At 35.7% G+C, this 24,525-nt stretch overlaps 1 protein-coding gene across 2 annotated transcripts in view; it reads right to left on the bottom strand.

The window, feature by feature from the left end:
- MAN1A2 (mannosidase alpha class 1A member 2) overlaps nucleotides 1-24,525 on the bottom strand; it is a 202,172-nt gene that overhangs the window by 110,617 nt on the left and 67,030 nt on the right. For both annotated transcript variants that reach the window (XM_059375859.1, XM_059375861.1), the window contains exons 3-5: nucleotides 22,835-22,931; nucleotides 9,868-9,986; nucleotides 3,885-3,965 (exon numbers count right to left, since the gene is read on the bottom strand). In XM_059375859.1, the coding sequence (XP_059231842.1) occupies nucleotides 3,885-3,965; nucleotides 9,868-9,986; nucleotides 22,835-22,931 (297 nt within the window). The remainder of the gene's footprint in view (nucleotides 1-3,884; nucleotides 3,966-9,867; nucleotides 9,987-22,834; nucleotides 22,932-24,525) is intronic.

Raw genomic sequence — 24,525 nt, 5'->3', positions numbered from 1 at the left:
CAAAATAACTCAGGAATCAAAGAGAAAGAAAAAAAATCAGAAAATATTTTGAACTAAAGGAAAATGAAAATATACCAAAATTCATAGGATGCAGCAAAAGAAGGGCCAAGAAGCAACTTTATAACACTGTTCTTTTTTAAAAGGTGTCATACTAATGATCTAAGCTCCAAACCTAAGAAACTAGAATAGAAAAAAAGGAACAAACGGAAGGAAGTAAATAAGTATAAAAGGAGAAATGAAACTGAATGCACAAAAATAGAAAGAAATCAATAAAACCAAAACAAATTATCTGAAAAAAACAAAAATACCAATATACCTATATCCAGACTGACAAAAAGAGAAAATGAAATAGGGCACATTACAAACGATCCTACAGGTATGAAAACAATAAGGGAATATTACAAAATCTTTATGTCAACAGTTTACACAACCTAGAAAAAACAGGCAAATCCCTAGAAATACACAAGCTACAAAAACTACAAAATCCACTCAAGAAGACATAAACTGAAAAGTACTATATCTACCAAAGAAATTAAACAGCTTTAAAACTCAGTTGAAAAAAACAGAAACAAAAAGCTCTACAACCACATGACTTCGAAGGGTATTCTACCAACAATTAATGAAGAAATAATACCAATTATACAAAAACTTATCTAGTAAAAGGAAAAAAAAAAGAATACTTCCAACTCATGAAGTCAGCATTACTCTTATAAAACACAGGTGAAGACATTAAAATTACATAAAGACCTGGGGCACCTGGGTGGCTCAATGGGTTAAAGCCTCTGCCTTCAGCTAAGGTCATGATCCCAGGGTCCTGGGATCAAGCCCCACATTGGGCTATCTGCTCAGCAGGGAGCCTGCTTCCCTTCCTCCCTCAAAAAAAAAAAAAAAAAATTTTACAAAAAAAAAAAAAAAAAAAAAAAAAACTACATATAGACCTATATGCCACATGAATATAAATGCAAAAAAATTCTCAACAATGTATTATCAAATCAGTCCTAGCAGCAATATAAAAAGGATAATACCCCATGATTAAGTGGGAGTCAGGTTTCTTCCTGAAAATGCAAGGTTGGTCTGACATTCAAAAATCAACCAATATAATCTGCAAATCAACAGAGAAAGAAAAAACATCATATATAATCTTATTAAATACAACAAAAACATCTGACAACATTCAACATCCATCCACAATAAATAAAAAAAAATCTCAGCAAACTAGGAATGGAAAGGGACTTCTTCAAGAGGATAAAGGGCATCTACAAAAAACCTATGGCTTAACAGGGAGCCCGGGTGGGTCAGTGGGTTAAGCTTCAGACTCTTGATTTCAGCTCAGGTCATGATCTCAGGGTGATGACTGAGCCCTGCATCAGCCTCATGCTGGCGTAGAGCCTCCTTAAGATTCTCTCTCCCTTTCCCTCACCACCCAACTCCTACCTATCCTGTGCACACATGTGCAGGTATGTTCTGTCTAAAAGGAAAAAAAAAAAAAAGAACCAAAAAGCCTATGACTAACACATGTAAGAGTGAAAGACTAAATTTTTTCCTATAAGATCAGGAAACATATAAGGATGTAAGGCAAGACAAAGTAATAAAATAACTACACATAGGGGGCATAGAAGGTGGCTCATTTGTTAAGCATCTGCCTTCAGCTCAGGTCATGATCCCAGACTCCTGGGATCCAGCCGCATCGGGCCTCCCCGCTCAGTGAGAATCCTGCTTCTCCCTCTCCCACTCCCCCTGCTTGTATTCCCCTCTCTCTCGGTCTCTCTCTGTCAAATAAATAAAATCTTTAACTGAAAACAAACAAACAAACGAAAAAACCTACATAAATAAAATTGTTCTCCATACAGAGAAATGAAACTATTCACTGATGACATGATCATTTATAAAAGAAAATCTCAAAGAATCTATTAAAACCTATTTAAAAGGAACTAGAGGGGCGCCTGGGTGGCTAGTGGGTTAAACCTCTGCCTTAGGCCCAGGTCATGATTTCAGGGTCCTGGGATCGAGCCCCGCATCAGTCTCTCCTCAGCAGGGAGCCTGCTTCCCCCTCTCTCTCTGCCTGGCTCTGTGCCTACTTGTGATCTCTCTCTGTCAAATAAATAAATAAAATTTAAAAAAATAAAAGCAACTAGAATCTCAGAGTACAGGTCAATATAAAAATCAACCGTATATTGCATAATGTGAACGCTACTCTTAATATCACTGAAATGTAATGGTAAATGAAAAACTTTGTTATGTACATTTTATAATATTTTTTTAAATGACAGCATCAGGAAGTTATTCAGTGATAAACAAGATGTACTAAGCCAGCTGAGAATTTAAGCCTTACTTAAACTTTCTTTTAAAGTTTAAATATATATATTTATATATACCAGCAATAAACAATTAGAAATTGAAATTAAAAATACGACTTATAATAGGACCAGAAAGTATGAAATATGTATAAATCTACCAAAATATGTAAAATATCTATATGCTAAAACTAGAAACGCCAAGAGAGAAAATTAAAGAACTAAGTAAATGGGTAGGTATGTCATGTTCATGGTTTGGAAGGGTCCATATTTGTTAAGAAACCAATTTTCTCTAAAGTCATCTATGGATCCAAGGTAATCCCAATAAAAATCCCAGTAGAATATTCTGTAGAGATCAACAAACTGATTCTAAAATAGAAAATAAAATAAATGGAATAGCCAAGACAATTTTGGAAAGGAACAAAGTTGGAAGACTCGTACAACCTGATTTCAAGACTTTCCATAAAGCCACAATAATGAACAGTGTGTGTAGTTCACTCTGTTTAGAGTGTAGTTCACTCACACAGTGTGGCAAAAGGACAGACATAAACAGCAAGGTTAGAGGTCAACTAATACATATATGGTCAAGTGATTTCAATAAAAATGCAGTCAGTTAAACAGAGAAAAGAAAGGCTTTTCAACAAATGTTGTTAGAATTTTTTAATATCCAGAAGGAAAGAGAACAAGCTTAACCTATACTTCACAGCATATACAGAATACAACTCAAAATGATTACAGACTTAAAGTAAAAATAAACCTTAATATTTTAGAAGAAAACATAAAAGAACATTTTTGTGACCTTGGATTAAGCAAACATTTCCTAAATACTAACAACAAAGAAATTCATCTTTACAACACATAAAACAAAAGATGAGTTTCGTAAATTTACAAAGAGCTCTTATAATCATTTAGACCAACAAACCAGTCAAATATAGAAATTCCTCAGGAAACAAACAGAAATGACTTATAGCCTCTTCCTTTAGTTTCTCTTTCTCCCACTCTCCAAATCCATCCTTTAAACCCACCTGAGAGGTAAAAAGGGATTTCCCACACCCACTTTCCCATCACAGCAAGTCTCAAATCAATCAATTGTATTACATACCCTAAGACTTCCAGAAAGGAGAATTCAGAGTTGTTGCTGTGTTTTTTTTTTTAATTTATAGCAAAAAATCTCATCTGATTTCCAAACAGGCAGTTTTCATAATTAATTTTTGGTCTTAGGAGGATCCATATTAATTCTTCCTGATTCATTCCTAATTCTGATTTTATTAATCGCCCCCCCACCTTGTTTCAACTGTGTAATTAATTGCAGCGGCAAAATCCTGGAGGACAGCTCCCGCAAAGGAGAAGTGGTATATACACAGACAGAATCTGTGATGAATTTATGTTTTATTAAAATTCTCAAAATGGAAAAATCATTATTCCCAAGGACAGTTCTACCTGAAGCATCCAGTTCTCTCAGCAAATCTTTATAAGAGTTCAATTATTAAACAATTAAGAAAAACAATATGCTGTTAGGGAAATCTTTCATTTTATTAAAGTCCATTCAGAGCCCCTTCCCCCCCAAAGTGTTTCACTTGAGTGGCTCACCTCTTCTCCTGAAAGGTAATAAGCGGCAAGCAGGCCTCCAATAAATCGAATGTTGACTTCAAACACAGACACCTCTGAATTCTGTGAAGACATGTTGAAAATATTCACATATACATAAAACTTCCGAATTTTCCAAATATTTTCAGTATTTCCTATGTTTCTCACAAACACCCTGCAGAGAATGTTTTCCTCCATTTTCCACACCTTCATTTCTCATGCAACTGCAATCTCATTCACCATTTATTAATGTTACTGAAACTCCTGTATTATGCCACCACAAGCTCCTACTAACTAAAATCATTTTTATGTATATTACCTATCATTGTGAAATTGTCAATATATTTGATGCTCTTGACTATTTTCTCTTTATGAAACCCTCCACTTCTTGAATTCTGGAACAGCAAGTGTCTCTGTTGGGTCCTTTTTCTTCTGTTCTAGTTACTACAGCATACTGTCCCATTTTTACTTATACTTCTCATGAATCTAAAAAATTTTTCCTCGTATATATAAAAATTTAATAAATGTTAAAGAGGGATCAAAAATGATAGGATGATTGGGGCGCCTGGGTGGCTCAGTGGGTTAAGCCGCTGCCTTCGGCTCAGGTCATGATCTCAGGGTCCTGGGATCGAGTCCCGCATCGGGCTCTCTGCTCAGCAGGGAGCCTGCTTCCTCCTCTCTCTCTCTCTCTCTCTCTCTGCCTGCCTCTCTGCCTACTTGTGATCTCTCTCTGTCAAATAAATAAATAAAATCTTTAAAAAAAAAATGATAGGATGATGGATTACTCAATTAATAATGTTGAGAAAATGGACTCCTAGGTTAGAAATAAATTTGAATACTCATTTCAGATAGCTCTTTCTCTCAAAATGAAGTCCAAATAATTTAGAAATAAATGCAGAGAAAATTACTATAAAAAAGTAGAAGAAAGTGTAGACAATATATATAAATTTCCTTGACAAAACAGGTACTTTATAATCATTAAATCAAGCATACTGACAACAAATGATGATAGAAAGACTTGAATTTCCCCAAAATGAGAATACCTATAAGGAAAAACAATTATGAACAAAATTAAAAGGCAAACAAAAAAAAAAAGGGAAATTTGGCACAAATATAGCAGTACTAATAACCTTAGCATATAAAGTTTATATGCTTGTATTTAGATAAAGATACAGATATTGCTGAGAAAAATTCTAATACATGGAAAGAAAAGTAGAAGTGGAAAAGAACATGACCAAAAGAATCCACAAGATATATACAACTGACTAGTATAAAGGTAACACTCATAACTAATTTTTTAACAAAATTTAAAAGGAAATATATATTATCCAGAAGTCTTTCTAACATTCACAGGCAGAACACATAATTTGCTAACCCAAAAGTGTGTATCTGATATAGAATTTTCACAATGGAATTTTTTTATTTAAATTCAACTAGCCAACATACGGTACATCATTAGTTTCAGATAGTGCTCAATACTTTATCAGTTATGTATAACACCCAGTGCTCATCACATCACATGCCCTTCTTCTGCCCATCACCCAGTTACCCCATCACCCTACCTGCCTCCCCTCCAGCAACTCTATTTGTTTCCTATAGTTAAAGAGTTTTTCATGGTTTACCTCCCTCTCTGATTACTTCCCGGAATTTTTTAGTAACACATCTATCATCTCATCCCATCCACGACAGCAAAATGCTTTACATCACTTCATATATTCCCAACATATAGTATATTGCAGGGCACAGAACATTCACTAAATACAGAGAGGCCATGAAAGAGGGAGAGAGAGCAGGCCTCTATCACTCACCTAAATAACCCTCTAATCAGTTTCCCTGATTTCAGCCTTACTCTCCTCCTTACACTCCATTTATGCAGCACCCTGTAGGCAGAGTGAACCTCTTGCATTTTAAGTCAGGTTAGGTTACTGTTGTGTGTAAACTTTTACAATGATTTCTGGTTACACTCAGAACAAAATAACTGTAAGACCCAATGTAATCAGATTCCCCACTACCTGTCTGACATCATCCCCTAACAAGAGAAGTCCTCTCAACTTACTTTATTATCACCAAATGGGTCTACTTGCTGTTCTAGAATTACCGAACTCATTCCTGTATGTCAGTCTTACTCTTAACCTACAGGTCTCTGAATAGGAAGCTTTTCCAAACACACCATACAAAATAATGAAGTCAGTCCTCATCACTAATCTCTCTTAACCTGCATTATTTCCCCAATTAACACTTACCACCATTTAATTACATATAATTCTTTATTTGTAAAATTCAGAACTTCCCTCACAAGAGAGGTAATATAAGAGTTCTAGAGGGAGAGAAGGGACAAAACAGAAGACAGGCATTATTCAAAGGAATAGTGATGGTGAATCTTCCAAAACTGATTGGGGGGGGATAGATTAAAACAAGGGGAAAACAAGATAGATTACTTGTGAAAAATTAGATTGACAGCATGATGTCCAATAGTGTAACAGGAAAAGGAAGACAATGGAACTATACCTTTCAAAGCTTAAGAGAAAATAACCAACCTCCAATCCTATACTCAACTATAATATCCAGTATGAGAGAGCCTTATATCCACATGGCTTCCACTGGGTCTCTTCTCAGAGACGTCACCGTAGCAGAGAGTCCTTCACTGGCCACCCCATGTAAAATGGCAACCACGTGCTCCAATCCTACCTGCTCTTCTTTACAGTTCTTCACAGCATTTATCACCACCTAAACTATATATGAGTTGAAGATTTATTTACTGTTTTCCTCCCAAAATTAGAGTAAAAACTCAAGAAGAAATAAGAGTTTTGCTCATTACTGTATCCACAAAAGCCAGAACAGTGCCTTTCCCAGAGGAGGCATTCAATAAATTTATTTATTTATTCCTTCATTCAGTCATCCATTCATTCATTAATCTGGAAGTTTCAAATACAAGGTAGAACCAGCTAGACAACAATTACACATAAGACAAGAGGGAGATGAGCTAAATTAAAGCATTCTAAGAGACTTATGTTCTTCAGAAACTGATTAATTTTAAACTTAAACAGTATAAATATAAAATTTTAAGGATAACCCCAGAACGAATGAAAATGACAAGTATAAAAGTCAATGTAAAAGAGGGCAAACAAGACACAAAATAACTTCATCTAAAATAAAGGAAGCAGAAAATAAAAACAATGAAAGTACAATAATAACATAGGTTGAAAAACAAAGATGGAAGGTCCAGCTCCAAATATATGTCACCATAACAAATGTAAACATTCCAAACTTGACAGTTAAAAGACTCCAAAACTGGATAAAAATAACAAAATCCAGAAATACATTACATGCAAAATATACAGCTAAAATATATGACACAGAAAGGCTAAAAGTAAAGGGATGGTAAATGATTGTGCTGATTATTAAGCTCTTTTTTCCTCAGATTTTCAAATCTATCCTTCTATAGTCTACTTGGTAAACTGGAACTGGACTCTACAAATGTGTGTCTCATTAGCCAGCTGGCTCCCTTATGGGCCATGCCAACGGGAGGTTTTACAAAGATAATACAAGGCTGGAGGAAGGAGAAAGGACTTATTCCTTCCAATTTACTTCTGGTTTCTGACAGTGTCAAACCAGTCATGGTTCTTTGCCCTGGCAGTGGCAGTTGGTTCCACATTACAATTCCGCTGCCACACACATACATTCTCCAAATCAGCCTCACTGTGGCCCACCAGCTAGGGACCCTCTCCTCGGAGGTCTGAGTCCCAGCTCTAAAAAAGCCCTTTTAAGAGCTCCGAAATACTAGCAGCAGAGCTCCAAATTACTAAATTTTTGTAATCCCCACTTCTTCCCACTGTTCTGACAGTCCCAGGGAGGTAGATATTTACTATAGTTACTCCCTCTTGTAATACCACAATGTTCTCTTTCTGCCTTTTCAGTTCCCTGTTATTTGGTTAACAATTCTAAACATTAAATCCTCTAATTAAAATAAATGGCACGTACAGTTCTGGTTCCTGATTGAGTGAACTGATACAATGATATATCAGCGGATGGATTATTAGGCCTAATAAAGCTGACATGTTAATGGACAGGAGTATTTGAGACTCTACAGACGCCAATTCTCTGCAAATTAATCTGTAAATTGAACGCGATCCTCATCAAAATGTCAACAGTACTCCAGAGCTTACAGGAACAAAGAGTTGAGAACTGCTAAGATAATTTCCTAGTAGAACAAAATTGGGTATCAAGCTTCCTATAAAAATATGTAGTTAAGACAGTTTGGTATTAATGTAAGCACGGAGGGAAAAAGTGAACAGAAAAGAATCAGCTCAAATGACTAATGTGGCATGTACAAATAGCAGGGAAATAAATGGCTAGGATCAACTAATACTTGTCTATCTCACCCTAAATCAATTTCATATGGATTAAAGTCCTAAATGCAAAAGCCAAGCTTTAAAACACTCAGAATGAAATATAGGACTGTATCTTCAATAAGAGTAGGGATTTCTTAAAATCAAAGCACATCCTATAAGGACCACATAGCCAAAGGCGGTGGGGCAGGGGAGAAAACAACTATTTCTCAGCCATCCTTTACACTAAGGCTGGGCTGTAAGACTCTGAGCCACTCAACAGTACACAAGCAAAACTGGGGTAACCGATACCTGTAAAGTAATATAGGAGAGTCATGTATCTTTCCCTTTTCTGAAACTGGAAGGTTTATCCACCTTATATTAAGGAACCAGCTTGGACCGTGAGGCTGGAGCTATACACTGGAGTTGGCAGAGCAACAAGACGAAGGATCCCAGACCCTTGAGGAACCAGGAGCTACCCAAGCCAATCCTAAACTGCTCATTCTGCACTTAGTTTACACGAAAGGGAAATAAACATGTATCTTGTTTAAGCTATTTTATATTAGATTTTCTGCCACTCACAGAAAAACCTAAATCTAACTGATAATAAAAATTATTCTAAATGATATATGTCCAAAACGCTAGAATGATATAAATAATCCATTTTCATGTGGGTAGCATCAGGAAAGCATGAGAGAAGAAATAATTATGGATTTAAATCACAACGTGAGTGATGCAGTCTGCCAAAGAGAAAAACACACAAGGAAAGAGCGACTTCTGACCACAGCAAGAAAGAACAGCAAGCACAGATATCATCAGAGATGATAATGAATATGACAAAATAGCCCATACAACTTGTGGGTGAATACTGATAATAATGAAAATAATTCTTACCATTTACAAGCACTTAATGTGTACCAGATTATGTCAAATAATCCTTACAATACTGCAGTGCGATAGTAATTTTATGACAGATTTAGAAAAAATAAAAGAACTTTCCCAAGTCCCACAGTGAGAATGTAGCTGTGCTGGGCTTCAAACTTTAGCCATACAACTTAACAACTATACCAAAATGCTGGAAAAAGGGGCATTGGCCTAGTTAGGAAGGTTCATCAAAGCTATACCAGAGGGGCGCCTGGGTGGTTCAGTGGGTTAAGCCGCTGCCTTCGGCTCAGGTCATGATCTCAGAGTCCTGGGATCGAGTCCCGCATCGGGCTCTCTGCTCAGCGGAGAGCCTGCTTCCCTCTCTCTCTCTGCCTGCCTCTCCATCTACTTGTGATTTCTCTCTGTCAAATAAATAAATAAAATCTTTAAAAAAAAAAAAAAAAAAGCTATACCAGATTACTGAATCTTTAAAAAACAATAAAACACTTATTGTTTATAAACTAGTTCATGTTTTCCTGGTATTTCTACCCCCATGTGTTTTTTTCTTTAAGTATGCCTTAACACACTGAACACACTACCTCAAAAAAAAAAGAATGAAAGGAAGATGGTGAGAAAGGGATGTATTTTACGCAAAAGTTAAATGACAATCCTAATTCCGAAAGAATAGAGGGAATTTAGGATTTCCTTAAACTGGGAGTGTAACGCTCAAAATTACTACAGTTAGACACTGTCTTTTCAAGGTCAATCAAAGAAGTCATCAGTTGTATACTCACCACACTGAAATCAAGGTTGTCTTCAATCCATTTTTGCCCATCTCGGAACTCATCATGAAGTCCCATGATATAAAGGGTATCCAAAGCATCTACTATGGTAGCACCCATTTGCGAACTTCCTGTATTTGGGGTAGAAAGAAAACTCATTAATAACACGCCCTTCTTATAAGGTCTGTTTTAACTTTTTAATATATAAAAAATCAAAGTAGAAATACAAGGACCAAAAATAACCCCCAACATGATTCACTCTTCCTTAAGAACAATAACAAACACTGTTCAACGTATTTTCCTAAAGATGACATGTTGACAACTAAAAGGGAGGTAAAGGAAAACTAAAACAGTAATTCTCCTTTCATTTTCTTCCTGGTCACAGTATGAGATCTCTATCTGTTTAACGAAGTCCAAAAAAAAAGGAGGGGGAATTAATTCAAGAAATGGGGAGGGTGGTTCAAGATGTCAAACCAGTCGTAGGACAACTGTGCTGTTCTGGTATAAATGCATAAAAAGGGCAAAAAATATACTTAGAAATAATAGTAAAAGTGCAATAAGCCTAGATGACCACAGTAAAACAAACTATAAAAACCTTACCAATCAAAAGCAGGTTAACCATACTGAAAAAGAAAGTAAGTATGAAACAAAATATATGAGTAGAAAAAATCAAAATAGTAAGATTTACACCCATCTTCAAAAAAGAGAATTCTGATGTTAAAGGAAACAATTTCGGTAGGGAAAAATTTAATTCAACAAAACCAGTTGATAGCAAAGCTAGACACTCTAAACACATGACAAGAAAACGGGTCAATCTTACTAATGAAAAGAATTACAAAATCCTGAATACAATCTAAAACAAATCTAATAGCATGTAGAAGAGTAAGTAACATGGAGCAGATGAGTCATCCCCAGCCCCAGAAACACAATTATTTCCACCTTCTGAGAATGAAAATTATCCACAGTTGTTATCATCTATATTGAAAGGGCTTTATTACTGTCTTCATCAACATGAGTTTACTGTTATCCTGGCCCAGAAGGATAAAAGTTGTAAATTAATTTTACTTTTCATTCCAGGAACTTCCTGAAAGACCTATTAAAACTCTGAACTAAATACCTCCAAATTCTCTGCTTACCAGTCCTCAAGTGTTATATTATGGTCCTTACCCAATCATAACCAAGTACCCCTCCCCCAACTGAAAGGCCCATCTTAACCCAACTGTGTCCTTCTCTATCTGACAGGCTACTAAGGCTCTGGTGAGGTAGTGATCTACTGTACCACAGTGAAGCATTAAACTCAGCTTTGCCTTATCAGCAAGTCATATTTGACACTGCTTAGTTACTTTTCTTTCTTTTTTCTTCCATCCCTTTTCCCACTGAGTAAACAGTGCTTTCTTCTGACACTTTAAAGCTATACAAATTCATTCTTAAAATGTCTTTAACTTATATCACATTTTCTTCTTCACATGATTCTAATAAATTTTTCAACTTATCAATAAGTATTATCTTTCCACTACAAAGACAAGCACTCCATCACACTCTGATAAGCTCCTGGGTCTTCTCCCCACTTAAGTTCCCTAGATATTAACTAGAATATTTGTTCTGGGTTATTAAAGACATACTTTCCTTTTACTTTTCTTTGTTCCTCAGCTTTTTATTAAGATGATACTTTATCAAGCCTTTAATCACCCATATATCCCTCTCTCTCCCATAATAACTTAAATATGTATCTTTTTATGTATTCCATCCAAAATATTTATCATGCTTATTTTAAATCCTTAAGAGTACCTATTTCTGTTCTTATTTCAATTTTTATAGGTAGTTATGCTTCAGTTCTCTAGTTATTTATGGAGTCCGGGGAATGCGTATTCCTCTAAGGTGCAGATGACTCTGGAACGGAAAAAGGCCTGACCCACCTGCTCTGTACTAATTCCGGTTAGTTTCACAAAAAGGTTTGTGCCATGGGCAAACAGACCAAAGAAGTGGAAAGCAAAACTGATGTTCCTGGCTATCCCTATGATTGTTTACCTAGACAACTCAAGATTTCAAATGGAAAAAGTTAAAAGATCTAAAACTATCCTTGGGACAACAACGCCTGGGTGGGTCAGTGGGTTAAGTGAGTGCCTTCAGCTCAAGTCATGATCTCAGGGTCCTGGGACGGAGCCCCACATCGGGTTCCCTTCTCAGCACATGAGTCTGCTTCTACCACTCCCTCTCCCTGCTCATGCTCTCTCTCTCTCTAATAAATAAAAAAAATCCTCAATCAATTAGTCAATCTGCCCTTGGGTAAAAGAAGTTAAACACAATACTAAAGAATCTATAAAATATTAATAAAATTTTATGAGAATGCAGGATTCAACTAATGCAGTTCTCAGAAACTCATAACTTGAAAATGTTATTTAACGAGAACAAATGAAAGTAATTGAATTCACAACATTCTACCAACGGGGGAAAAAAAAGAATGATAAACCTAAGCAAAAAGTTCAAAGAATCAGAAAAGATAAAGGCAAAAAATAATTACAAATTTAAGAAACTGTCAAAAATATAAATTCAAGAGACAGTTCTATTAGAAGAACTACATAATGAATCTACCACTCACCAAAGTTTAAAAAGTACCCAGGAAATGCAAAAACACAAAATAAGAAATGACTGCATCAACGGAGAGGAAACTAAGAAAACTATAAAAAGCCCACTTTAGTCATACCATATCAATAAATTTGAAAAAATGAGTGCAACTGATGATTTTCTATGAATATATATCATATATTCAATACTATAGTATCACATAAAATAAAAATATTACTTATTTTTATATGTAATGAACTTTGACTTAGAAAACAAACTTTTCTAAGTTTGAAAGAAAACTTTGACATAGAAAAGAAACTCTGACTTAGAAACTTTGACATAGAGAGAAACACAAAATCTAGATAACAAAAAAGACCAAGAAACAGAAGAAATTGAGAAGTTCTCAAAGAACTACCAACCATAAAAGTCGACTCTGGAAGTTCCACAGAATAGATTCTACTTTAATTTTAAGCACAGTAACTCCTACATAAATTTTTATAGAATATAGGAAGAGATCTAAATTGTAAATTGTAAATTCAATTTACAGATTCTGCATGGCAATGATGTAAAAATCTCAGTAAGAAAAATAAAACTACTCTCTGATCTCATTTGTGAGCATCATGGAAATATTTAAGAGTGAAATTGCTGAGCTGTATGGTAAGGTTACTTTTAACTTTACAAGAGAATGACAAACAGCTCTCCAGAGTATACCATTTTATACACCCAGCAACAATGCAGAAAAGTTCTGGTTGCTCTACCATCCTTGTCAACATTTGATATTGCTGCCCTTTTTAATTTTAGACATTCTAATGAGCATGTACGATATTACATTATGGGTTGAATTTTAATTTCTCTGGCAACTGACATGCTAATTGGCTATTCATAAATCTTCTTTGGTATATAAATCACATATATTCTAAATATATTCATGTGTGTATACCACACACATTCTCTACTTTTCACTTTAATATCTTTTGGAAAGCAGTAATTGTTAATTTTTATGAAGTCCAATTTATCCATATTTTCCCCTTTTATAAAAGGTTTATGCTTTTTGTATTCTAAAAACTTTTTAAGATTTTTATTTATTTATTTATTTAACAGAGAGAGACACAGTAGGGGCAGAGGCAGAGAAGCAACACAAGTAGGGAGAGTGGGAGAAGGGAGCAGCAGGCTTCCCAGCAAGCAGGGAGCCCGAAGTTTAGAACTCAATCCCAGGATCCTGGGATCATGACCTGAGCTGAAGGCAGATGCCCAATGACTGAGCCACCCGGGTGCCCTAAAAACTCTTTTCTTACCTCGAAGTCACAAAGATTTTCTCCAAAGCTTCCTACCAAAATGCTTTTTGGTAGGAACATTAAAACATTATTTGCTTCCAGGTTTAGACCTATGATCCATTTCAAGTTAATTTTTATGTACAATGAAAAGTCGAGTTTTGTTAATTTTCTATACAAATATGCACCTGATCCAGCACAGTTTACTGGACAAACTATCTTTTTAGCCACTGAATTACCTGAGTACCTCTGAATCAACCATGTATGTGCAGACCTAGTCTGTTCTTTTCCACTGATCTCTCTGTCCTTAGGCTAAAATAAGAAGACTGCATCATTAAGACTGTCCTCATTACTGCAGCTTTACAGTAAACCATAAAATCGGGTCATATAAGTCCCTCAACTTAGTTCTTCTTTTAAAAAATTATTGTATTATACATGCTTTGCATTTCTATATAGATTTTTGAGTCAGCCTATTAATTTATGCAAAGTCATTTTGATTGGGATTTCGTTAAATTTAAACATGAATTTTAAGAGAACTGATATCCGCATAGTACTGAATATTCCAATTCATGAACATGGCATTTCTCTCCATCTATTTAAGTCCTTTGAAATTTCTCTCAATAATCAGTTTTAAGTGTATAGGTTCTGCCCTTATTTTGTTAAATTCATCCACATGCAGTTCTATTTTTTTTTAATTTTTTTTTTATTTATTTGACACAGAGAGATCATAAGTAGACAGAGAGGAAGGCAGGCAGAGAGAGAAACAGGCTCCCCGCTGAGCAGAGAGCCCGATGCGGGACTCGATCCTAGGACCCTGAGATCATGACCTGAGCCAAAGGCCACGGCTTAACCCACTGAGCCACCCAGGCGCCCTGCAGTTCATATTTTTTGATGCGATTGCAAATGATATGATTTTTAAATGACTCTATGACTGTTCATTGCTAGTATATAGAAATACAATTTATTTTGTACATTGAACTTGTACCACAACCTTACTAAATTTTATTCAATCGAGTACTTTGTTGGTGCTGATTTCTTAAGATTTTCTTCATGGAAAATCTCATTAGCTATAAGTTGTGCTTCTTCATTTCCAATCTTTAGGCCTCTTTTGTCTTTTTCTTACTTTAGTGTACTGGGTAGGACCTCAACTCCACCGCTACACAAAAGTAAGAGAGCAGACATCCTTGCTGGTTCATAATCTTAGAGGAAAACATCTCATGTTCAAATATTAAGAATGTGGCAAACTTTTTCCATTTGTTTTATTTTTGGGTATCTGTGTGTCTGTGTGTTTTAATGCCTTTCTTTAATCATACTGAGTAAGTTCCCTTCTATGAAAGTTACCGGAGAACTTCAATCATGGATCAATCTTGAGTGTTGCTAAACCAGTTGTTTGCATCTACTGAAATGATCATAAAGGTTTTTCTTTGATTCCCGTAATATTATTTTTTTTAAAGATCTATTCTTTTGAGAGCGAGCAGGCGAGCACAAGCAGGGGGAGCAGGCTCCCGCTGAGCAGGGAGCCCTATGTTGGGCACAATCCCAGGACCCCGAGATTATAACCTGAGCCGGAAGCAGACGCTTAGCTGACTGAGCTACCCACATGCTCCCCCTTAATATTTTCAATTATACTGGTTAACTTCTCAATATTAAATGAACCATGCAATAGTCATAAGGTATTATTCATTTGAGGTATTCCTGAATTAGATTTACTAAGATTTGGCTAAAGATTTTTGTGTCTATATTCATGATGGGCACTGGTCTACGTTTTCCTTTCCTTGAAATACTGTTGTCTGGTTTTGGTATTAGGGGTTTGGTGGTGCTACCAAGAAGACATAAAACAATCCTAAATGTGTAAACACTTAACAAGAATATATCAATAAATGAAATATAAGCAGCAAAAACTGGCTGAACTGAATGGGCTAAGAGAGAAATCCAAAATTACAGTTGAGGACTTCAACACCTTTCTCTCAGGAAGTGATAAAACTACTGGACAGAAATTTAGCAAGCAGAGAGGGAGCCTGAACAACCGCACTAATAACCAATGAGATCTAACATCAATAGAACATTCTACCCAGGATCAGCAGATGACATCTATACAGGTTCTTTTTAAGCACAAATGGAACATTCACCATATTCTGGATCATAAAATAAACCTTAAACAATTTAAAGGAAGTAAAATATAGGGGTGCCCAGATGACTCAGTCGGTTAAGCATCTGCCTTCGGCTCAGGACATGATCCCAGGTCCAGGGATTGAGCCCCACATCAGACCCTCTGCTCAGCGGGGAGCCTGCTTCTCCCTCTGCCACTCTCCCTGCTTGTGCTCTCTTGCTCTCTCTGTCAAATAAATAAAATCTTAGAAAAAGACCCTGAAATATAGCACACTCTCTGACCATAACAGAAGTAAACTAAATTTCAGTAATGGAAAGATAAAAAGAAAATCTCTAAATGTTTGAAAATTAAACTTCCTAATGGAAAATGTGTTTTTTTTCCCAAGTGGAAAAGCACATGGCTTTTTCCATGTGCTTCTATTTTTTTTGAATTAAATTCCAGTTAGTGAACAGTGTACTGTTAGTTTCAGGTGTACAATATAGTGATTCAGCACTTACATACAATACCCAGTGCTCATTACAGCAAATGCACTCCTTAATCCCCATCACCTATTTCACCCATCCCCCCAACAACCTCCCCTCTGGTAACCATCAGATTATTCTCTACAGTTAAGAGCTTGTTTCTTGGTTTACCTCTTTTTTTCTTCCTCCATGTTCCTTTGTTCTGTTTCTTAATATCCACATCATGGTACTTGATGATCATATGGTACTTGTCTTTCTCTGACTTATTTCGCTTAGTGTAATACTTTCCAGATTCAATCATCATTTCAAATGGCAAGATTTCATTCTTTTTTATGATTGACTGATATCCCCTTGTATACATATACATTTGTTTAAATTTATTTTTAATTTAAATTAAATTAACATATACTGTATTATTGGTTTCAGACCTAGAGGTCAGTGACTCATCAGTCTTATAGGATACCCAGTGCTCATCATAAAGTGTGTGCTCCTAAATGTCCATCACCCAGTTATCCCAAACCCCTACCCCAATCCCCTATAGCAACCCTCAGCTTGCTTCCTACAATTAAGAGTCTTAATTGCCTGGGTGGCTCAGTTGTTAAGCGTCTGCCTTCAGCTCAGGCTTGATCTCAGGGTCCTGGGATGGAGCCCTACATCAGGCTCCCTGCTCAGTGGGAAGCCTGCTTCTCCCTCTCCCACTCCCCCTGCTTGTGTTCCCTCCCTCACCGTGTCTCTGTATGTAAAATAAATAAATAATATCTTTTAAAAAGAATGAGTCTCTTACAGTTTGTCTCCCTCTCTGATCTTGTCTTCTTTTATTTTTCCTTCTCTTCCTCTATGATCCTGTTTTGTTTCTCAAATTCCAGAAGATCATAGGAGAATTGTCTTTCTCTGATTGACTTATTTCACTTAGCATAATACCCTCTAGCTCCATTCATGTCATTACAAATGATAAGATTTCATTTTTTGATGGCTGTGTACTATTCTGTTGATGGACATCTGGGCTCTTTCCACAGTTGGGCTATTGTGGACACTGCTGCTATAAATACTGGGGTGCAGGTGCCTCAGATGACTACATTTGTATCTTTGGGGTAAATACCCAGTAGTATGATGGCTAGGTCATAGGGTAGCTCTATTTTCAACTTTTTGAGGAACCACCATACTGTTTTCCAGAGTGGCTACACCAGCTTGCATTTACACCAACAGTGTATCAGGGTTCCCCTTTCTCCACATCCTCACCAACATCTGTCATCTCTTGACTTGTTAATTTTAGCCATTCTGACTGGCATGAGGCGGTATCTCATTGTGGTTTTTGACCTGTATTTCTCTAATGCCAAGTGATATTGAGCCTTTTTTCATGTGTCTGTTGGGGATTTGGGTATCTTCTTTGGAGAAATGTCTCTTGAAGTCTTCTGACCATTTCTTGATTGAATTATTTGTTGAGTGCTGAGTCTGATAAGTTCTTCATAGATTTTGGATACTAGTCCTTTATCTGATATGTCATCTGCAAATATCTTCTCCCATTCCACAGGTTGCCTTTTAGTATCCTTGACTCTTTGCTTTGCTTGATCTTGATGAAGTTCCAATAGTTCATTTTTGCTTTTGTTTCCCCTGCCTTTGGAGAAGTTTCTAGCAAGAGGTTGCCGTGGCCAAGATCAAAGAGGCTGCTGCCTGTGTTCTACGCTAGGATTTTGACGGATTCTTGTCTCACATATTTAGGTCTTTCTTCCACTTTGAGTTTATCTTTGTGTATGGTGTCAGACAATGATCCAGTTTCATTCTTCTGCATGCAATTTTCCCATCATTTGTTGAAGAGATTCTTTTTTCCACTGGATATTCCAACCTGTTTTGTCAAAGGTTAGTTGGTCATAAAGCTGAGGGTCTATTTCTGGGTTCTCTATATTGTTCCACTGATCTATGTGTCTGTTTTTGTACCAGTACCATACTGTCTTGATGATTATAGCTTTGTAATAGAGCTTGAAGTCCAGCACTGTGATGCCACCAGCTTCGGTTTTCTTTTTCAACATTCAATAGATCTATCTGTTAAGTCCATCTGGTCCAGTATGTCATTGGATATTCAGGGTCTTTTTTGATTCCATACAATTTTAGGATTATTTGTTCCAACTCTGTGAAAAAAAGTTAATGGTAGTTTGGTAGGGATTGCGCTGAATGTATAGATTGTTTTGCATAGCACAGACATTTTAACAATATTTGTTCTTGAAATCCATAAGCATGGAACATTTTTCTATCACTCTGTGTCTTCCTCAATTTCTTTCATGAGATTTCTATAGTTTTCTGAGTACAGATCCTTTGCCTCTTTGGTTATGTTTATTCCTAGGTACCTTATGCTTTTGGGTGCAATTATAAATGGGATCCATTCCTTAATTTCCATTTCTTCTCATTGTTGGCATATAGAAATGCAATGGATTTCTGTGCATTGATTTTATATCCTGTCATTTGCTGAATTCCTGTGTGAGTTTTAGCAATTTTGGGGTGGAGCCTTTTGGGTTTTCCACAAAAAAAAAAAAAAAAAAAAAAAAGAGTATCAAGCCATCTGCAAAGAGTGAGACTTTGGCTTCATTGCTGATTTGGATGCCTTTTATTTCTTTTTCTTGTCTGACTGCAGAGGTTAGGACCTCTAGTACTATTATTGAACAAAAGAGGGGACAGTGGACATCCCTGCTGTGTTCCTAACCTTGGGAAAAGCTCTCAGTTCTTCCCCATTGAGAATGATATTCACTGTGGATTTTTCACAGATGGCTTTTATGATATTGTTATGTTCCCTCTATCTCTACACTGTGAAAAGTTTTCATTAAGAACAGATGCTGTACTTTGTCAAATGCTTTCTACATATATGGTTCTTGCCCTTTCTACATAAAAGAAAGGATTGAGAGGATCATATGGTTCCTGCCTTTCTTTTATATATGTAGTGTATCACACTGATTGATTTGCAGATGTTGAACCACCCTTGCAGCCCAGGAATAAATCCCACTTGGTCATGGTGAGTAATCCTTTTAATGTACTGTTGGATCCTACTAGGCAGTGTCTTGATGAGAATTTTTGCATTCATGTTCATCAGGGATATTGATCTATAATTCTCTTTTTTTGGTGGGGTCTTTGTCTTCTTTTGAGATCAAAGTAATGCTGGCCTCAGAAAATGAATTTGGATGATTTCCATCCATTTCTAGTTTTTGAAAGAGCTTCAGAAGAATTTATTAATGAAATGTTTGGTAGAATTCCCCTGGGAAGCCATCCAACCCTGGATTCTTGTTTGTTAGATTTTTTTTTGATTACTGCTTCAATTTCCTTGCTAGTTGTGGGCCTGTTCAGGTTTTCTATTTCTTCCTATTTCAGTTTCGGTAGTTTATACATCTCTAGGAATGCATCCATTTCTTCCAGATTACTTAATCTGTTGGCATATATTTGTTCATAATATGTTCTTATAATTGTATTTCTTCAGTGTTGGTTGTGATCTCTCCTCTCATTCATAATTTTATTAATTGGGGTCCTTTCTCATTTCTTTTTGATAAGTCTAGCCAGGCACTTATCAATCTTATTAATTCTTTCAAAGAACAAGCTCCTAGTTTTGTTGATCTGTTCTACTGTTCTTTTGGTTTCTATTTCATTGATTTCTGTTCTAATCTTAGTAATTCTCTTCTCCTGCTGGGTTTAGGCTTTATTTGCTGTTCTTTTTCCAGCTCCTTTAGGTGTAAGGTTAGCTTGTGTATTTGAGACCTTTCTTGTTTCCTGAGAAAGACTTGTAGTGCTATATACTTCCCACTTAGGACCACCTTTGCTGCATCCCAAAGATTTTGAACATTTGTGTTTACATTTTCATTTGTTTCTAAATGTTTACATTTTTATTTGTTTCCATGAATTTTTAAATTCTTCTTTTATTTCCTGGTTGACCCATTCATTCCTTAGTAGGATGCTCTTTAGCCTCCAAGTATTTGAGTTCTTTCCAAATTTCCTCTTGTGACTGAGTTCAAGTTTCAAAGCACAGTGATCTGAAAATATGCAAGGAATGATCCCAATCTTTTAGTACCAGCTGAGACCTGATTTGTTGACCCAGGTAGTTTATTCTGGACAATTCTGTCTATTCTGGAAGTTGTTCCACGAGCACTCGAGAAGAATGTGTATTTTGTTGCTTTGGGACAGAATGCTCTGAATATATCTGTTATATATAAGTGTGTAATATATCTGTTATATAGATATAACTGTTATATATAATATATATAAAACGGGCCCTTATTTCCTTGTTGATCTTCTGCTTACATGATCTATCCACTGCAGTGAGGGAGGTGTTAAAGTCCTCTACTATTATTTTGTTACTATCAATGAGTTTACTTTTATTATTAATTGGCTTATAGAATTGGCTGCTCCCATGTTAGGGGCATAAATATTTGTAACTGTTATATCCTCTTGTTGGATAGATACTTCAATTATAATATAGTGTCTGTCCTTCCTCATCTTTTATTAATCTTTGGCTTAAAATCTAATTTGTCTGATATATGGATTGCTACCCCAGCTTTCTTTTGATGTCGATTAGGATGATAAATGGTTTTCCACTCCCTCACTTTCAATCTGGAGGTGTCTCTGGGTCTAAAATGAGTCTCTTGCACATAGTGTATCGATGGTTTTCCTTTTTTATTCAATCAGATACCCTGTGTCTTTTGATTGGAGCATTTAGCCCATTTACATCCAGAGTAACTACTGAAAGATAGGAATTTAGTGCCACTGTATTACCTATAAAGTCATTGTTTCTATAGATTATGTCTGTTCCTTTCTGGTCTATGTTACTTTTGGGCTCTCTCTTTGCTTAAAGGATCCCCTTTGATATTTCTTTTGGGGCTGGTTTAGTGACCACAAATTCTTTTAGTTTCTTTAAATTCTTTTAGTTTGTCCTGGAAGCTTTTTATCACTCATTCTATTTTGAATGACATCTATTAAATATTCTTAGTTGCATATTTTTTCTCATTTAGCACCCTGAATATATCATGCCAGTCCTTTCTGGCCTACCAGATCTCTGTGACAGGTCTGCTACCAGTCTAATGAGTCTACCCTGGTAAGGTATGGACGTCTTATCTTGAGCTGCTTTCAGGATTTTGTCTCTGAGATTTGCAAGTTTCATTATTATGTCGAGGTGTTGTCCTCTTTCTATTGATTTTTAAAAATTTTATTTAAAATTTGGTTAGCTAACATACAGTGCAATATTAGTCTCATGAGTAGAATCCAGTGATTAATCACCTAAACAAACACCCACGGCCCACCACAAGTGCCGTCCTTAAATACCCATCATCCATCTAGCCCCATCCACTTCCTTTCATCAACCCTCAGATTGTTCTCTATCAATGAGTTTTTTTTTTTTTTTAAGATTTTATTTATTTGAGAGAGATATAATGAGAGATGGAACACGAGCAGGGGAGGATCTTACTTATATCCATGCTGATTAGCTTCCTGGCAGTCAGTAGTACTGCCACTTACTCTTTTTTTTGAGGTGAGTTTTTCCATTTTGTCATCTGTCCAGAGAGGAACAGATAAATAAGAGAATAAAATTCTAAAGGGCATCAACAACCCCAGGGACTGAGCAGGGAGCCCTACAATGGGACTTGATCCCAGGACCCTGGGATCATGACACAATCTGAGCTAAAGGCAGCTGTTTCTTGTTTGGTGGCAGCTGTAGTGATAATCCCTTTTAATTCCTAATAGTAGTAATTCATGTTTATTCTTTTTCTTTGTCAGTCCTGCTAGGAGCTTGGTTTCATTGATCTTTTTAAATAATTTATCATCTAGGACCCGTATCTCTTTGATAATTTTTAATATAGTAGATGTTCTGAGAAATATGGTTTAAGAAAATGAGTAGAAAATTAACACCCAACCTTTATTTTCAGTACACATTTATACTCCAATCCTTTAAAAGGACTCACAGTTTACCACTGAATTTAATATAAGGAAATACTTACTTGAAGAGAGGATCTAATTTTAATTAACCATTACATATAATGTCTTTTCCTGCACTAATATCTCACAATGGGGCATCCACAAAGCAATGAGGACTGCTGCTTTCTTTTGCATCCCCTCCTCCTCTATAATATGAGGAGTATCAGAACTGTGTTGAAGAAAAACTACAAATGGGTACCAAACTTCCCTGATACTAAAAAAAGAAATGGCAGAAAAAGCAGCAAAATACTCAAATAAATGAATGGCATATATATATATATATATATATATATAAATACTATCTATATATATAGATTCTATATATATATACATATATGTATATATATATACATACATATATGTATAAATTTATCTATATAAAAATCTATCTATATATATATTTATATATATATATAAAATCTACCACATCATCTGTATATTCCAAAGTATCCCTAAATCTTCACTGAAACTTAAAAAAAAAGTACATGTTATGTACTTATTATAATTCAAATTATTGTTACATAGAAATACTTGATAAAGTATAAAGAACTTAAAAAGTTAGATTCTATTTTAAAGATGGAGACAGAAAATGGATATAGTAGTGGATGTATAATTAGAAGAAGTAAACTTACCAAATATATTAGTGGAGTGTCCTTTCCGTGCAATAGGTCTGAGTTCATTATGCCCCCATCCATATATCCTATAATTATCCCAGGCATGTTTCATCATCTGAGAAAGGAAAAATTATAACCAAGCAATTTACATTACTCACAGACTGTTATTTCATCTATCTAGATCATCTATCACTATAGTCTTAGCTATTATCCTATATCTCCTACATTAGAATATTATTCTATTACCATTTGTACCACTGTGACAACACACATAACCATGCTTAACCTCAGTCTACACAACAGAGGAAAAAAAAAAAAAAAAACCTTGGCCTGCAGGCTGTATTTTGCCAACTCCTGACCTAAACAAAGTGACTAGGTGTGATTCAAGTAGCAGCAATCAAGTCCCTTTATGCATAAAGGAAGGGACTCTCTCGATTTGTAATCTCAAGGTGTACATAATATATCATCGTAGAGCTGATGGAGGCTAACATTCACCCAACATGGAGAAACTAAAAAACAAAAGGACAGAGGTGTATATTATTAACAATCACATCTAAGATGTGAACTTAGTCAAGCCAAGCTTGAAGCCCTCATTTAGAGCCACTAAGCTAATAAATTTTTTTTATCAACTAGCTTGAACTGCACTTCTCACAATCCAAGGAGCTCCAAGCTACGCAACAGCAGAGTATTTAATTTATAACAGTTTTCAACAGTGGACTGTTGTATATCAAAAATCTATTCAATTATCAGTATACTATTCAATAAAATATTCCTCAACTTGGTTTTTTGCAGCTTGCATTATTCAGAAACCAAAACCAGGCAAAGACATTACAAGGAAACTGAAAACCAGTATCTCTCAAAAACACAGATTCAAAATTTCCTAATGAGGGATGCCTGAGTGACTCAATCGGTGAAGGGTCTCCCTTCAGCTCAGGTCATGATCCTAGAGTCCTGTGATCAACTCCTCCATCAGGCTCTTTGCTCAACAGACAGCCTGCTTCTCTCTCTGCAGGCTGTTCCCCTGCTTGTGTGTTCTTGCACCTGCTCTCTCTCTCTCTTTCCCTGGCAAATAAATAAATAAAATCTTTAAAAAAACAAAACAAAACAAAACACAAAATTCCTTAACAAAAATCAGCAATAGAGAGAGGATACTGCGTAATGATCAAGAACAGTTTAACCTACAAATTGAAGACTGATTAACATTCAAACATCAATTAATGTAATTCAGAATAATATAAAAGGAAAAACATCAAACAATCATTTTTATGCCGGTAGACAAAGCACCTGACAAGATTCAACACCCATTCATGATTAAAAAAACTCTCAGTAAACTACAAGGAAATGTCTACAACCTAAAAAAAGGGGGATCTTCAAAAAACTTATAGCTAACATCATACTTAATGGTAAAAGACTAAATGCTTAACCCCTAACGTTGAGATCAAGTATGTCCATTCTCACCATTTATTTTCAACAATGTACTGGAAGTCCTAACTAATGTAACCATACAAGAAAAAGAAATAAAAAGCATAAAAATCAAAAAGGAAAATGGAAAAGTACCTCTATTCACAGAGGACATTACTATGTATAAGGAGAATCCTAAGCAATCTAAAAAAGAAAAGTCCACAAGAATAAATGACTTCAATAAAGTAATAGGGAAACAAGTCCAGAAAGCTAAAATCAAATATATTTCTATATGCTAGTAATAAGCA

The sequence above is a fragment of the Mustela nigripes genome, chromosome 14 (assembly GCF_022355385.1).
Source record: "Mustela nigripes isolate SB6536 chromosome 14, MUSNIG.SB6536, whole genome shotgun sequence".
NCBI lineage: Eukaryota > Metazoa > Chordata > Mammalia > Carnivora > Mustelidae > Mustela > Mustela nigripes.
This window is presented reverse-complemented; position numbering and strand designations above follow the sequence as displayed.